The 15,725-nt window shown below is 40.6% G+C and overlaps 1 protein-coding gene across 1 annotated transcript in view; it reads right to left on the minus strand.

Annotated features, from left to right (window-relative positions):
- grin2ab (glutamate receptor, ionotropic, N-methyl D-aspartate 2A, b) overlaps positions 1–15,382 on the minus strand; it is a 252,602-nt gene extending 237,220 nt beyond the window's left edge. The window contains exons 1-3 of the mRNA XM_055221615.1: positions 15,374–15,382; positions 14,462–14,683; positions 13,450–13,608 (exon numbers count right to left, since the gene is read on the minus strand). Coding sequence (XP_055077590.1) covers positions 13,450–13,608; positions 14,462–14,683; positions 15,374–15,382 — 390 coding nt within the window. The remainder of the gene's footprint in view (positions 1–13,449; positions 13,609–14,461; positions 14,684–15,373) is intronic.
- Positions 15,383–15,725: the final 343 nt, after the last annotated feature.

Here is a 15,725-nt window from a genome sequence, read left to right on the forward strand (position 1 = left end):
GACATTTAGATAAGCTTTGCTACCAATAAAATCATAATAATTAGAAGCAATTTGTCCCACTCTGCGGCAAACTAAAGGTCTTTCCATCTCCATTGGTTCTTATTCTGTCTAAAAGCTGCTGACCCTGTAGCTTAGACCTCTACAACCTTCAAAAATATATGGCATTAGGTTAGCAGTCATCCCGCTACATATGTCAAAAACTAGACTAAACACAACCAAAACCTCCCAAATAATTAAGGTCCAAAGATAGATCCTTGAGGCACTCCACATCTTCATTCAAGCACTTAAAGCTCACAACAGTCATTTTTGTGCAATATAAGATCATTAAGCCATGTTAGAACATTCTTACCTCATTTAAAACATACTTAGAGTTGTGTTTTGTTTCATTCACACATTTGAGTAACCCTTTACCGTTAGTATTTTGAGCTTTTGAGATGTAAACAGACGATGTTCCACCTTGTGATGTCATGAAGCAAAAGCTACATTTTACCTTTTGTTTAATGATCACGGTTGGATCACAGGAGGGCTGAAATGATCCAAATGATTATAGTGAAGGTGGCAAGGGGATGAAGTGTCTTGCTTAAGGACACGGACGTCTCCCAAACCAAGTACTAACCAGGCTTAACCCCGCGTAGCTTCCGAGATCCGACAACACTCCATTCTCAGCGTGGTATGACTGCAAGCTAAATAAATCTCTAGTCAAAATGAATCATATCAGCATAAGTATTCTGAATTGAATCTGAATCTCATTTTTGCGGTGTAGTGTGAGCAAGAGTCAGAAGTAGTGCTAATCCGTGCCTCAAATTATGCTAATGATGCTAGCGCTAACCCCGCTGTTCTGCTCAATGATCTAAAAATAAGGTCCTCATGAGTTTCAGCTTCCCGTTATATATGGAGCCATTTTGAGGACCGGTGTGCGTTCGGAAGATATAATATTTAGTTTTAAAATGTCAATCGCTACGGACAAAAAATGACCTTCCTGCTCAGGCGCGAGGAATATCTCAAAAACACACTTTCTTTTTTCATTTAAGTGAGCAAAACCCTGTGGACATACTGTATATATTCGCCGGTGTTGCTTGTCGTCGCTTGTATATTTCAAATTGTATCAGTCAGGAATAATCACCAAAGGAAACACATCATTTTTTTGTTGTTTGCTGTTTTTTTTTTCCCGTGGCGCAGATTATATTGGAACGCCATCAATGCCTATCTATACCCTCGAGAACCAGGCCGGACAAGCTGGGAATGTCATACCTCCATTACCCAGGAAAATGTTCTCAGAGATGGGTTTGTCTTCCATGTCATCCCCACGCCTGCCTCCCCCCTTACCCCCTTCCCCCCATCCTGGGCCTGGGTGGGCGTAATGTGGAGTAGGGGGTGCGGGACCAGCCGGAGAACATGGCGAAATGGAGGGGGTCTTGAATTAAACATGGCCCCTCCGCTCTTCTCTGCTTTAGCTCGCCGGGATGTCCCATATTGGTATAGGAGCATTTGGACAGGTTCAGCGGTAGAAAGGGGGGTAGGGGGAGCGGGGGGGCAGGGGTGTTAAAGTTTAATGACCCCCTTCACCTGCTGTCACTAGCGCTCTGCTGTGTCATATTGCCATGTTTTCAAGCCCGTCCCACATAAGTCCAGGGGAAGGATTTCGTCATCGGCCTACTTCTGTCTTTGGGTTTTGTGGCGTTCTACAACATGATGTCACGGTTTCAAGATGGAGGGGAGGGGTCTGGAAAAGTCTGTGAGAGAAAGAAATAGACAAACAGAAAACCCTATTTAAAAAAGAGTGGGTATAAAAAACAAATTAAAAGGAACTGTGTGTAACATTTTGATTTTAAATTTCCTAAACTTGATCTGTGTCCAGATACGAGGTAAACATGTTCAAATCAAACAGAGCTTTTACTCAGAACAATACTCATGCTGTTTTATCCTTAGTTACAAAAACATTGCACATCATGTTCTATTCTTTTATGTGATAATTTGGTGGTGCTTATCCAAACAGAAAACTCTGAGTCTCTCATATGGGTTTCCAGTTTCAAAGCTGAAATCCAGTTGGTTTGAACCTATAAAACTCTCTGATCCAAAGACTGCAGGTCAAAGCGTTGGCAATCCAGGTTCAGTTATGATTATAGTTCATGTTTAAAACAGTAAGAGTGCAGCTACATATCGTTCCTTTAAAGAGGGGATATTTTACTTCTATGGGGGATTAACTGCTGACACAGGGGTGCCCAAACTTTTTTTTTAATCAAGGGCCAGACCGGTGATCAGTGCAGTGTGGTGCTTTATACACAACTTTGACAGAGCCGCTGTGTATTAATAAGGATTAAAACACATTGATTTTAGGTCTGTATCATACTGCAATGTGATGTTTGAGGATATAGTGGTAGAAATAGTTTAATGTTCTGTTAAAAGTACTGCTTATGATCAGTTGGTCCGGTTCAGCAGGAGGCCTGAGTTTGGACACCCCTATGCTAACACATAACATATTTAGATCACCATGTTATCTTTTATTGTTTTGAAAATGCTATATTTGCCCCAAACACTATCCCTCTTGTTTTTGATGCGCTGAGTCTCCCCTCCCTTTACGTGCATCCCGCTAATGAAATTACTGCTACTACTTATTAGGTTTGTTACTATTTTTGTATCATATTTTTGTATATTTATGGAGAGCATGGGTAATGTAGGCTTTTGGGCCGAGCACTTGACAGAATCTTACAGCTACCCATAAAGAGGGTTCGAACAGGGAACAGGAGAGATCTCTAAAATACTCAAACGGGCTAATATCTCATCTTTAAATAAACAAATAACGTAAAACACAAAGTTGTAAACATCTTTAAACCTGGCTCTGATATCACTCGCATACAGCAGAGTGGTTTTCATTTGCCAACTTTCCTTTGATTTGTCATATTTTGTAATACTCCCAGTTTCCTCATTGAAATCACATTAGGAGCCATTTCAATTTCGCTTGCAGCTGCCTCCATTCCACAATTCAGAGTGTTTTTGTTTACGAAAGGGTCTAATCATGATGAATTGTTGTTTTTTTTGTTGTTTTTTTTAACACCAGATGCCCTGCCTAGACTAACAGTGTAACTAGAGTGAGCAATGTAGAAGGATATTGACACCTGGTTAGAGACACAGTGTTTACTGACTACACCACTGACTCCTGTACATTTATCTCACAATGCCCAACTGTCTCAAAAAAAAGAAAACTTGGAAGTGTGTTAATTATAATTATTTTTGCAGACAGTACGCAGCAGTCTTATTTTGACCCTAAGAGCTCCTTTTACAGTAAATCTGCATAGGGCAAACATTTCATTTTACTACATGAAAAGATCGGGTGCAGCCTCTAAGTTTAGACTTAAAAATAATTAGTAATGGTAAACAATGGATATTTCAGCTGAAGGACATGTCATTAAGACTTAGGCTCTCTATTAAACAGTGCGTTTGTGCCTTAAGTTAGCGTCTGGGAGTTCATTTGTTGTTACTGGTGACATTTAATTGGACAGTAAAGCTGTTTGAGATTGTTATTTGCTTTCTTAAGGCATCCACAGAAATCTAATGAATCTGTCTTCGCTGGTTTTAGATGTGTTCTTCCGAGCATTTTAATTACACAAATTAAACAAGAAAATATAATTAAACAGTACTGCCTGGACGTCGAAAGATTTGGTCAGAAAAGTAAATATATGGAGATCGCAAAGGTCTAGCAGCCATGCAGCTGTTCCTCACCCTCTGCTTATGAACTGCCCAGACCATGCAGCTAATCATTTAAAGCAGGCATATTCTGCAAAATCGACTTTTTAGCCATGTTATAGTTATTTTCCCTCACCATTTATTCTTTCAAAGTTGTATTTAGAGTGATTCATGCATATTTGAGAAATCTTTAATCCTTTATTTTCAAGACGCCATTTTTCCAATCAACTCTCATTTTCACCATCCCCAGTTTTACGCCCACTTCTCTGTACATACTTCATTCTCCAATTTTATTTTTTTAATCGGTGGCACATGTAGGATTTGGCAGCACTGCATAGTCATTTTGAAAAGAAGAAATAAAAACCTGCTGCTCACTGGCATGATTTGCAGCTACCCATCGGAGGTCCCGACTCTTTGTTGTGATGATGTTTATGGCAACATCAGCTCCCATTGGGCACTGCTGTTTTCTAACACGTAAGTCAGCAGACTTGTTTCTTTTATTAAGTCGTTTTAGATGAATATTGTGATTTAAAATGTCCATTGTAACATGATGATCCACAGATGTCATACATCATAACTATACAACAGACATAAGCACAGTACATCTTCTTTAACCTTTCTAACGTGCTTTCTAATGTGATTTCTGTGTGTTTGTGTTGAAACCTTGAAGCTAGTTGCCATCTTCTCCATGAAGTTGTGAGTAGAACTTTCACCTTAAAATGACATGTGTGATGACATGCAGCTGGTCCATGTCTTTTAGAGTTGAGAACTTATTATATAGTAGTAGTATTATATTAGTATATTAGTATACTTATATTTGTTTTTCATCCTCTTGATAAAGTTCAGAATAAACATCAGACACAAATACTTTTTTAGTGTGACCATGCAGCTATTCTTTACACCTCTCCTTCAATTTTAGTGTTGAGACTATTCAGCTGATCTTTTACCCTCCCAATGCGATTTACAGCCAAGACCATGCAGATCATTATGATTTTCACCATACAACGCACACACGATGCACCTCGTCGAGACCATGAGGCTGATCAATTAATAGTTCGATAAGTTTGAGAGTTGAGCCCAAAACCATTCAGCTACTCATTTATATTTCCATGAAATTAGTGATGCAGCATTCAGCTAATCTTGAACTCTCTAGTCCTGAGACCATGCAGCTGATCTACATGATTCATCATTGAAACCATGCAGCTACTCAACGTGATATTATGTTGAGACCATACAGCTGTTCAATATGACGCCCCTGGATGACCTGCGGCTATTCAGCGTAATATAGCCTTCAGACCATGCAGCTGATCCATGTGATATAATGTTAAAGAGGAAGTATTATGCTATGGATGCACACTGATTATGTTGAGATAGCGCTCGGAAGGGACGTGATTTAGCACAGAGAGCAAAGATGGTATAGAGACCATGGACAGTATTGAGACCACAGAGCTGTTTAACGGGATCTACTGTTGAGACTATGCAGCTGATTGTGCTAACACAGACTTATTGCTTGAGTAGACATTTACACTGGAATAAATGATTTCTTACAGCGCTTATACATACTTCATGACATCACAAGGTGGAACAGAGCATTTTGAGCATTGAAGATATAGACAGACTGATAATAAAGAGTTACTCAAACATGTGTGAATGGAACAAAACACAACTCCAGGTATGTTTTCGAGTTGGTAAAAGCGTTATAACATAGCTCGAAGTTCACAGGAGTCAATTTTGCGTAATATAGGAGCTTTAAATGGTCGCTACAGTAAGAGCTGATGGCGAGTCAGTGAGATTTATAATACCGGAGGGAGGATGAACTGCTTTAATTCACGGGGAATAGCCTCAGGATGACAAGCTTGAGTAGGACCAGATGTTCCACCATTGCAGCATTTTTTCAATCCTTTCCTTTTACAGGTCCTTTTCAAGTTATATAGTCACTTCCTCATCCAAAATATATCTGGAGTTGTGCTTAAGTTCATAATTTACCTCCTGGTTGGACATGGGAGCAGATAAGACACATGTAGAGGTACTTCCAGTTCTCTTACCTGGCAACCACAATGTTAACAAGGACCAAAACTTGTCTAAATTACACTATGATTACGATTAGACAAATAATAGATGGCGACACTTTTATTCTGTTAAATCTATATTTAAACTGGCAGAAAACAATGTGTTCCTTGCTCATAAATTGTCAACAATAGTGTGTTTGTGCCTTAACTTAGCGTTTGGGAGCTAATTTGTTGTTTTCTGGTGACATTTAATTGGACTGTTTGAGATTGTTATTTGTATTCCACAGAAACCTAATGAATCTGTCTGAGATGTGTTCTTCCAAGCATTTTAATTACAAAAAATTAAACAAGAAAATATAAATATCAGTATTGTCTGGAGGTCGGACAATTTTGGTTGGAAAATTAAATATATGGAGGACGCTAAGGTCTAGGTCTTGATGCTTTTTAATGTGGTGACCATGCAGCTGTTTGTCACCCTCTTTTTATGAATTTCCAAGTCTATGCAGCTTTTTTCTTCACAAACTGTTACTACTACTAACCAAACCAAAAAACATAAAAACTTCTGTCTTATGCACTTAAGTTTTACGCTTTGGACCACTTCATGACATCATCAGTTGATAATCCAAAAAATCCTCCATGTTTTTTTAGTTGTTTTTTTTTAGTTCATACACCTTCATTCATCGGGTTTTGAGTGAGTATTTATCAGTAAAACAGTCTATATGTATATTTTATGAGTAAATTTGATTGAACAAAGGATGGTTACTATGGCAACTTCAGCGCTTGCGCCAACGGATCTGGGCATGCTCAGTTCGAAAAAAGGTTGCCAAATCGGATAAGGTTCCAAAAATCGGGCAATGACAGCGCATATTACGTTAGCTTACATTGCTACAGCAACAATAACTCCGTAATATACCGCCTGTGAAACCCTAGCTAGCATGCTCACTGTTTCTTCATTATCTCTTCCAATAACGTCGCAGCCCCTACAGCTCGGGGTACGTATTTAGTTCGCATGTGGAAGCCGAGAACGCTACATCTCTATTTCTTTCTTTTTCCCTACTCCCCCGCGGCGAAGGGAACCATATTGTTTGTTAGCTAGCAGTAATCAGGCTGAATTGTTAGCTGCCCACTGGGACCTTTTCTCTATCCGCAGATTACCAGGCAGGTTGTTGACAGCAGGTAGGACTGGGGGGATTGGGTTTCGACACAGTAGTAGCAGAGGAAAGAGCTAGTATTTGTACTGTGAAGTCTAGAATAACGTGAACTCAAATTGAACATGGGGACAGAGGTTAGCGGTAAAGTTAGCAATGCAGATTGATGGTTTAAGTAGACTATAATATAGCTAGGTGTTTATACTTTGCCCCGATTACAGATGGTGCAGTTTCAGACGGTGTAGTCTTTTGTGGTGTCACTAACTACTGGAAATTGCAGAGGCCACTGAAGGTCACACACAATTAGATTTAGGCGCTTTTGACCGGAAAGCTGCAAAATGAGAGAAGAAGGAGAAGAACAAGAAGAAGAAAAAGTCTTGTTTATGTTTGCTCCTGTATACTGTACTCTGTTTCTGTCTGTTCCCGTCTGCTCCAGTCTGCTTTGCTCCTGCCTGCACCTGCACACTCTTGTCTGCACCTCTCTGTTCCGACCTGCTCCCGTTGACTCTACACCTGTCTACTTTTGTCTGCTCCTGTCTGCTCGGCACCTGCCTGCTCCTATCTCCTCCATTCTGCACATGTCTGCTACGGTTCGCATCTGTCTGCACCTTGTCTGCTCTGCTCCCGTCTGCTCCCGTCTGTTCTTGCCTGCACGTGTCTGTTCCTGGCTGCTCCTGACTGCTCTGCTCATCTTTGCTCCTGTCTGCTCTGCTCTTGTCTGCACCTATCTGCTCCTGTCTGTCCCCGTCTACTTTGTCTACTTCTGTCTGCTCTTGTCTGCTCCTACATGCACTAGTCTGCTCCTGTTTGCTCCAATATGATCTGCTCCTGTCTGCACTAGTCTGCTCCTTTCTACACAAGTCTGCTCCTGTCTTCTCTGCACTTGTCTACACCTGTCTTCCTCTGTCTATTCTTGCCTACTCCTGTCTGCTCCTGTCTGCACAAATCTACTCCTGTCTTCTCTGCACTTGTCTACACCTGTCTGCTCCTGTCTGCACTAGTCTAGTCTGCTCCTGTCTGCACTAGTCTGCTCCTGTCTGCACTAGTCTAGTCTGCTCCTGTCTGCACTAGTCTAGTCTGCTCCTGTCTGCACTAGTCTGCTCCTGTCTGCACTAGTCTAGTCTGCTCCTGTCTGCACTAGTCTGCTCCTGTCTGCACAAATCTGTTCCTGTCTTCTCTGCACTTGTCTACACCTGTCTGCTCCTGTCTGCCTCTCCTCTGTGCAGTGCCATTACAGCGGTCGGGGGTCAAGTAGCACGGTTAATGACACGTCAAAGAGAGAAACGGGAAAATTGGGTTTATTTATTTTCTCGGTCATGATGTCATCCACAGGAGACCAATCACGCGACCTTCTGACCGACCTTCAGAGAGGAACACAGCTCAGGGCCCACATAGCGCTCTGCTACAGGCCATTTCTATCAGTGTAAAAATATTCAGAGTACATTTTAAACACCTTAAGGCAAGACCCTGCGGATGAATAAGAAGAAAAAAAAAAAAAAAAAAAAAAAAACTTAAAAAGCTCCTGTACTCATTTTGTCCTACGTAATTGAGCAAAACTTCTGTTGCCCCAGTACAGATCTATCGTATAAGCAGCTCTTGAGGTCAAAAACAGGTCTCTGCCCCGTCTGCATCTGATTATTACTGGCGTTTTCTTTTAGGAGAATCAGGAAGTGCACTGTTAGCATGCTAGCTGCAGTTAGAATTACTGTGACAGCCAAAATTTCACTCTAGTCCCTGCGAGTTGTGAAAAGAGCTTGTAAACTCATCATGGTGAATATTAAGTGTTTACTTGTCCGAGAATCAGGAAGTGCACTGTTCAACTTCACTGTGACCTCTGAAAGTTGTGAAAATCTCATAAATAAATAAATACATCAATACATAAATACATAAAAATTAACTCATCACAGTGAAAGTGATTTGGATGCCCTATGTGCATAATAATATGGACCACTGCAAACCGTTTATAATGAGCTAGCTAACTGTTTAGAAAGCCCCTTTAAATGTAGATATATCAATCTGAAGGTTTTTCATCGTGTATTGTGTATTGTAAAAATGGTTAAGATTGCACGCATTTGGGAAACTTGATGGAAAATTGGTTCAAACATTCTAATTTCATCAAATTTTTCAAGCTCAAGTTTGAATAAATCAGGCTTAGAATTGATATTGACACGTCCTTCCGCGCAATCTGCCGCAATCAAAAACGACAAAATTGAAAGTTTTATGTCTAGGCACTAGTTTGAGGAGGGATCTTAATGCCTCTATGACAGAAAAAGAGACATATAAATCTATAGATGCAAGTTGATCGAATGAAATAATAATAATAATCTTTAGGTACAGATTGGACAGTTGTGTTTGTTGTTGTTTGATGTTAGCGTGTTGAGTTTTCATACATCTTGACTTGTAGTATCCTGGAGACTAGACGTTTCACAATTCTAAATGTCCAACACAAGAAACCCCAGCAAATATCCAGTGGCCCCAGTTCAGCCTTTGTTACGAGCTCAAAATTATGCAAATATATTGAGGTATTGGAATCTGTACCGAGTATCGAGTCTATTCCTTGGTATCGAAATCAAGCTTGAAACTTACTATCGTGACAACACTGGTCTGCAGAGTACACTCTTGACAAGGAAGGGTTCTTTGGAATGATTCAGACGCTCCCTCCACCCTTCTCCTTCAGCCCTCCTCCCTCCACCGTCCTCCCTCGACCCTCCACCATCTCCTGATTGTGGAGTGTGAGACAAGTGGCCTCTGCTTTAAACAGTGGTAGTTATATGTGAAAGCCAGAGCACTTTGTAGAGGCTTGGTCAAGTGATACTCGCTTTAATCTTTGTTGAAGTTCCATTCTTGCAACTTTTTTATTTAATCTGAAAGGTACACTGTGTAACTTTTCTGGCAGAAGGTTCGTCATCTACTTGTCTTCATTGAGATGTTATTACTTTGTTAGGTATGGGGCCATGCTATTTAAAAATGAAGTCCGAATAATATCAAATGTCTGCATTCAAGTATAGGATTGGAAAGTTTTGACCCTTTGAAGCTGAAACTATTTTTCAAGTCAAACGTCTCTAATCCTGTGGTTGTCCTGTGTGGTCTGCTGCTCGTTTCTTCTCATTATGACCCTAACAGAAGGTAGAGTCCTGGTTTAGTCTTGTTGCAATTATAACATCTCCATAGACACAAGCAGGTGGTGGATCCCCCTCCAAAGGGTTACATAGTACGTACATATTACAGTTGTCCCTCGCTATATCGCGGTTCACCTTTCGCGGCCTTGCTGTTTTGCCGATTGTTTTAGTACATGCTTTTTTACAGTGTATGAACGTGCATTGTGTTCTGCGTCCTGATTGGCTGAGGGACTGTAGACCATTGTCCATCGGTCTCCTCCGTGCCGTGTCTCCTGTACAGTACAGAATGTGTTCAGACAAATTTACATAAATGTTGGATGTCAGTGTGACTCTGAAGTGCTGTATGTTTGCAAGGTTCTCACCGACAAAACCCATAATGTCGATGAAACGTTCTGCACCGATAAAGGCGCCTACGAAGGTTTGACCTTTGAGAGTGTTTAAACAAGAGAGAAATGTGAGAAAATGTTAATGCCTGTGTGAGAAAAGTGTATAAAGTGTGTGGTGAGGGGTTTTACAGCAAAAAACATATGTAATAATTGTAAAAAATAAAGCTGACTACTTTGTGGACTTTGCCTATTGCAGGTTATTTTTAGAACTTAAACGAGGGACGACTCTATTTCTGTTTTTTTTTTTCTCAAATCTGCCATAACAAAAGCAAATTGCTACTTTAAATGAATGCATTGTTTGTGATTTGCTAATTTGGCATCCATTTGAATTGTAATTTCCATTTGATTGCGCTGACACTTGCAACCTTCCTAGGACACATCTCTAGGACCCCCTCCCCTCCACTTCAAACGCCGCAGACTGCATCAGTTATCAGTGGTTCCTGTGTTCCCTGTGAGATTTGATCAAAGCTCCTTCAGTATGTCTGTGGGCTGTCCAGGTCTGCAGACTGGAGACAAGAGGGAACATTCCCAAATGGACTTCAAAACTTTGGACCTCTTTGTGAACAAAAAATGCCTTTGAAATAAGACAGACAGCTGATTTGGGGCATCCTGCTGAGCTTCCATACAGCAAATGGCTTCAGTTTAGAATATTAATATTGATATGAGAACATTTCATTTGTTTGGAGCTTTTTACCATGTTATAATGTAGTTATTTTAGTTATTTGGTTGGCCTCAGAGCATCAAAAACAAACGTGAAATTTATTACGCATGTTTTTGTTAAATATGGCGATCTAAATATGTCGTGTTAGCAGTTAATACCCCAGAATTGTACTTTTTGTCATACTTAAAGGTGGAACATATAATTTTTCTGATTGTGGGGCCCACCATCTGCTTGTCTGCATGGAGATGTTGTTGCTTTGACTGGAAACGTTCCAACGCATGGCACTAAACGTATTTATATTCATGGAGACAAGCAGGGAACACCATCAGGCCGGGTTACAGGTCATATCTGTGCAGAGGCGACCCAGCGCACAGTAAGAATGCATGTTTTTGAGCAACAGCTGCTGTAATAGATTAAATGCAAGATAGATAATAATGCTGCACTGAACATTACAGGCATAGCAATAACATCATGAGGCAAGTTACATAGAAACGTTACAAAGTGCGCCTTTAATTTTCATTTTCATTGATTTCAATATTTTGTCCTTATTTTTCATTTTAAGAGCAAATTTCTTTTTCTTTTTTTTTTTTTTTTTTGGAAATAAACTATAAATCTTGCAAATACTAACTCAATATTGTCTACCAACTATTCAAACCAAGATTCAAATTCAACAATTGTTTTGCAGAGCTCAAAATTATGAATACACAATTATTAAAACTTAAACTTAGTCTGTGTATTTGCATAGAAACACTGGCGCTTGTTAAAAAGGCTGATTTGAATAACTCCAGGTGGGGGGTCTCTGCATGGACACGCTAGCCTAATGATTTGTAGCGCTAATTTACTGTCTGCATGCTAACTTAGAGGAGGTAGCATGAGGAGATTTTTAACACAGGATAAACAATGGGGTTATTCTGGGTCTGTGCTTTTTTTTTTTTTTCCCCCAATGGCTCACAGAGATGGCTGCAGGGCAAAAACATAAACATTGTGGGATTATTTTTATAAACTACATAGAATAATGACAAGTATACAGACAAAACAAGAAATATACAGGATATATGACCATAATGGAGGAATGCATCAGGTTGTAATGTTGCTTCTATGGAGCGATGGTAAATGCAGAGACATGTCAACAAGGTAAATACATCTCCTAAAAAACAACGTGGTGAATGTCAAAAACCAAAATGAACATTTTTGGATTAGTGATAGATAGTGGGCTCCAGAGGGACAGAAATAGTAGTTGTTGCCATGGTAATGTGGTTATGTTGCTAATGCTGCCTTTATGTTCCCCAGGGAACTTATGTTTCTGAAAACAGATGTTAGGGTTTCCTTGTTTGAATTTATGCACTTTTATCTTGGAAAAGTCAGGATTTTGATGTCATCAATAATAAAATCACTGAGTCTGCTCATTAAAAGTGGTCAATAGAGCTGACCAGTGAGATCTGTTGTCGTTAGCTTTCTCAGAAGCTAATGTTACTGGTAATGGACACACAACCTAAGTAGTTATTTGTTTACCTGCGCTAGTTAGTTAGAATTATTAATGACACTGTAGTGTCAGGTCTTTCTTGCGCAAATCAGTTTAAACTGACAGTAAACCCCCAAAAGAGCTCAACGGTCTGAGATGAATTCACAAATTCTCTGATTATAATCCATCTCCACACAGTAGGCCATCTCAGGATGTTTCTCCAGGAAGTGCACAGGTTCATGTGCATTTTTCAACTTGGAAAAACATTTTCTCAAGTTTATAACGCAGCATAATGCAGGAATAAACCGTTCTGTCAATTTATTTTGGACTATTTTACATTTTTATCTACTGGTGTAAGCAGTGATAAAGAATATGTGTTTAATAAGGTACTGCTATAACCCAAACCATTTTAGATTATTTTGTTTTAAGCTGTTAATCACTATGGCAATGATTTTATTTTGTTCCTCATTCTGAGACACATTGATATCACTGTTCTTAAACGTCATCACTTTAAATGATCAACCCTAGCAGACTGTCGCCCCGGAGCAAATTATGAACCAACCAGGGAGGGACTATTGCTCTATGTGGCTCTTACAGCCTACAGCCCGACCAGTCAGTCCTCCTTTGACTCAATGCAATTTATACACATTATATATTAGAAGCCAAAACACACATTGTCCAAGTCATCAACCCAAGCAACCAAACCCAAGCAACCAAACCCAAGCAATTAATTCAAGTGACCAACCCTCGTCACCAAAACAAGATACCAATGCAAGCAACCAACAAAAGTAACCAAACCAAGCAACCAACCCAAGCAATCAAACCCAAGGAACCAAGCCCAAATAATCAACCCAAGCAACCAACCCAAGCCACCACTCCAACAGTTCAGCACAGTGGATGGCCTTTGCGTACCATGACATCCATACCAGCTTCAGCAGTTACCCCACCTGTGGCGCTCACTGGGGGGGCAGTGGTCTTACCTTGTCAGCCATGATCATGGACGAGCCCCCGTGGACTCCCAGCACAGGAAGCTGGGTCTGCACCGACAGGAAGTCCAGGATCTGAGCGATGGCTTCTTGGTCTGTGCCGTCTGCAAATACAATCCCATGGAGGCGGGTTCGAGAGAGGAGCTCGCACACCTGGGAAACAGTACAATGGGAGGAATCAGTGTAATCGAGTAGGGATGGGAATGGTTAGTGGTCCAAAATACCATTATATTTGTTCCTTCATCAAAAATAAATTGGAGGTGTTGTATAATTTTGTATCATCCGACAGTTTCTGTTTGTCTTCAAAAAAACTGGAGTCAAATCTAAAGATATGGAGAAGAGAATCAGCTGATGAGCAAAGCAAGGCTGAACTTTTACAATGCCAAGTTCGGGACTCATTATAGCAGGAGAGAACAACACAAGCAAAGACTCCTGTAGACCGTGTGGAGCCCTCGTTTCTGCTGTTAGAACTTAAGGAAGACAGACAGACAGACAGACAGGTGAAAGTCCAGTTTGATGGACAGGACAGCTAATGTAACACTCGTCTTTTTTGTGGATTACGAGGGACAGGGCCAAAGTGTCACAGGTAAAGTTTGTCTTCTTATTAGCCGTTGCTTCCTTCAAACCGACCAAATCCAGGGACCTAAATAAGGCCACAAGCATGAGCAGAGCAGAGGAAGCTGAAGCGAACGATTAAAAAGCTGTTTTTAAGACAACTGAAGGATTTTGATCTGAGAAAAAGTTTGTGATCTAATTTTGATAGATAATCCATCCTTTTTGAAAGCTGCACCTGCTACAACAACATCTGCATTTTCTCCTTCTTTGTACATTTAGGCCGAAACATCCCATTTACATTTGGTTTCAGGAGCAAAATCTAATCTAAAAGCTTCTATAAAGGGCGCTAATCTCAACTGCGTCCGCTTTTGCCTCACTTTTAGCATGTCTAACGCATTTAGCACATGCGTTTAGTGTACAGGTTTAAAGCAGTTGGGGAGAGTGGGCATACCTGTGTGATCACTGTTTTGGGGTCCGTCTGGTTCATGCGCATTATCACCACGGAAATGTCCAGAGCTGCGTCAGGGCGTCGAATGGGGCGGAGCTCTTCATCCAGGACGGGGCGTGTCTCAGCCATGACCACGCCCACACTGAGTCCTGGAGGCTTCTGGGATACCACCGGCACCATGAAGGAGGAGAAGAGCAGCAGCCAGCCCACTATCCTCATCATACCCTGGGAAAAGGAGAAGAGGAACGTTAGCGGCTTCTTTAAAGAGCATATGACAGGTTAGACTGCTCATTTCACAGAGACATAATTAACACCATTATAGTTAAGATTTTACAAAAAAAAATCTGTGTGTAACTGACAGGTTGATTAGTCTGGGACACGCGTGGTCCATCTGTGTTAAAACAAATATGTCTGCTTGAAAGGAAAAAAAAAGAAAGAAACAAATATCATAGGAGACAGAAAACACCACAGATTTCTGCAGAGTCAATGAGCAAAGGACTAAACTCTGTTAATCTGAGGTCAAAGAAATGCGTCCCTGAAATAAACTAATTTGATTGCTGATCGTGTTTTGTTCTGGCTTAAATGCTTTTCTACCTTTAAGACACATCAAGGAAACACTCTCATATTCACATATATTCATACACCAATGTACACACTGGGGGCAAGGTGGGTTAAGTGTCTTGCCCAATGTTTACGCTGAGAGCAGGACTCAAACTGCCAACCTTTGGATCAGAGGAGGACCACTCTACTAAGTAAGCTATTGCCGCCCTATGACATACCTCTGTAGAAAAAACCTCCCAGGCAAAGTAATATATTCTCCATTTTACTCTTTACCTCTAAACTGAATCTAAGCTGAACCAAAGGAGACGTCCATATTTGTGCTCATAAACCAGTGCATCTTTGGAGAACTCATACAAACACCATGATGCAATATAGAGCGAGCGTTCCAAACCTCCACAGCCTTTCAGTAAACACATCGTGGATTTAAGCTAGCACAATAACAGTACAACGCCAAATCACTACTTTATCAAGTAAATCACAAAGATCCAAGAACAAGATAGTCTAGATTGTAGAGTTAGCCGAGACAACGGGAGAGACAGTTGGTAGTAGGGAAAAAACAGATGTGAAGAAATATATTAAAGTGTGTGTGTGTGTGTGTGTGTGTGTGTGTGTGTGGGGGTGTGTGTGTGGGTGTGTGTGTGGGTGTGTGTGTGTGTGTGTGTGTGTGTGTGTGTCGTCTGCAAAAATCACTTAATGCACTTGGGAG

The sequence above is a fragment of the Periophthalmus magnuspinnatus genome, chromosome 1 (assembly GCF_009829125.3).
Source record: "Periophthalmus magnuspinnatus isolate fPerMag1 chromosome 1, fPerMag1.2.pri, whole genome shotgun sequence".
NCBI lineage: Eukaryota > Metazoa > Chordata > Actinopteri > Gobiiformes > Gobiidae > Periophthalmus > Periophthalmus magnuspinnatus.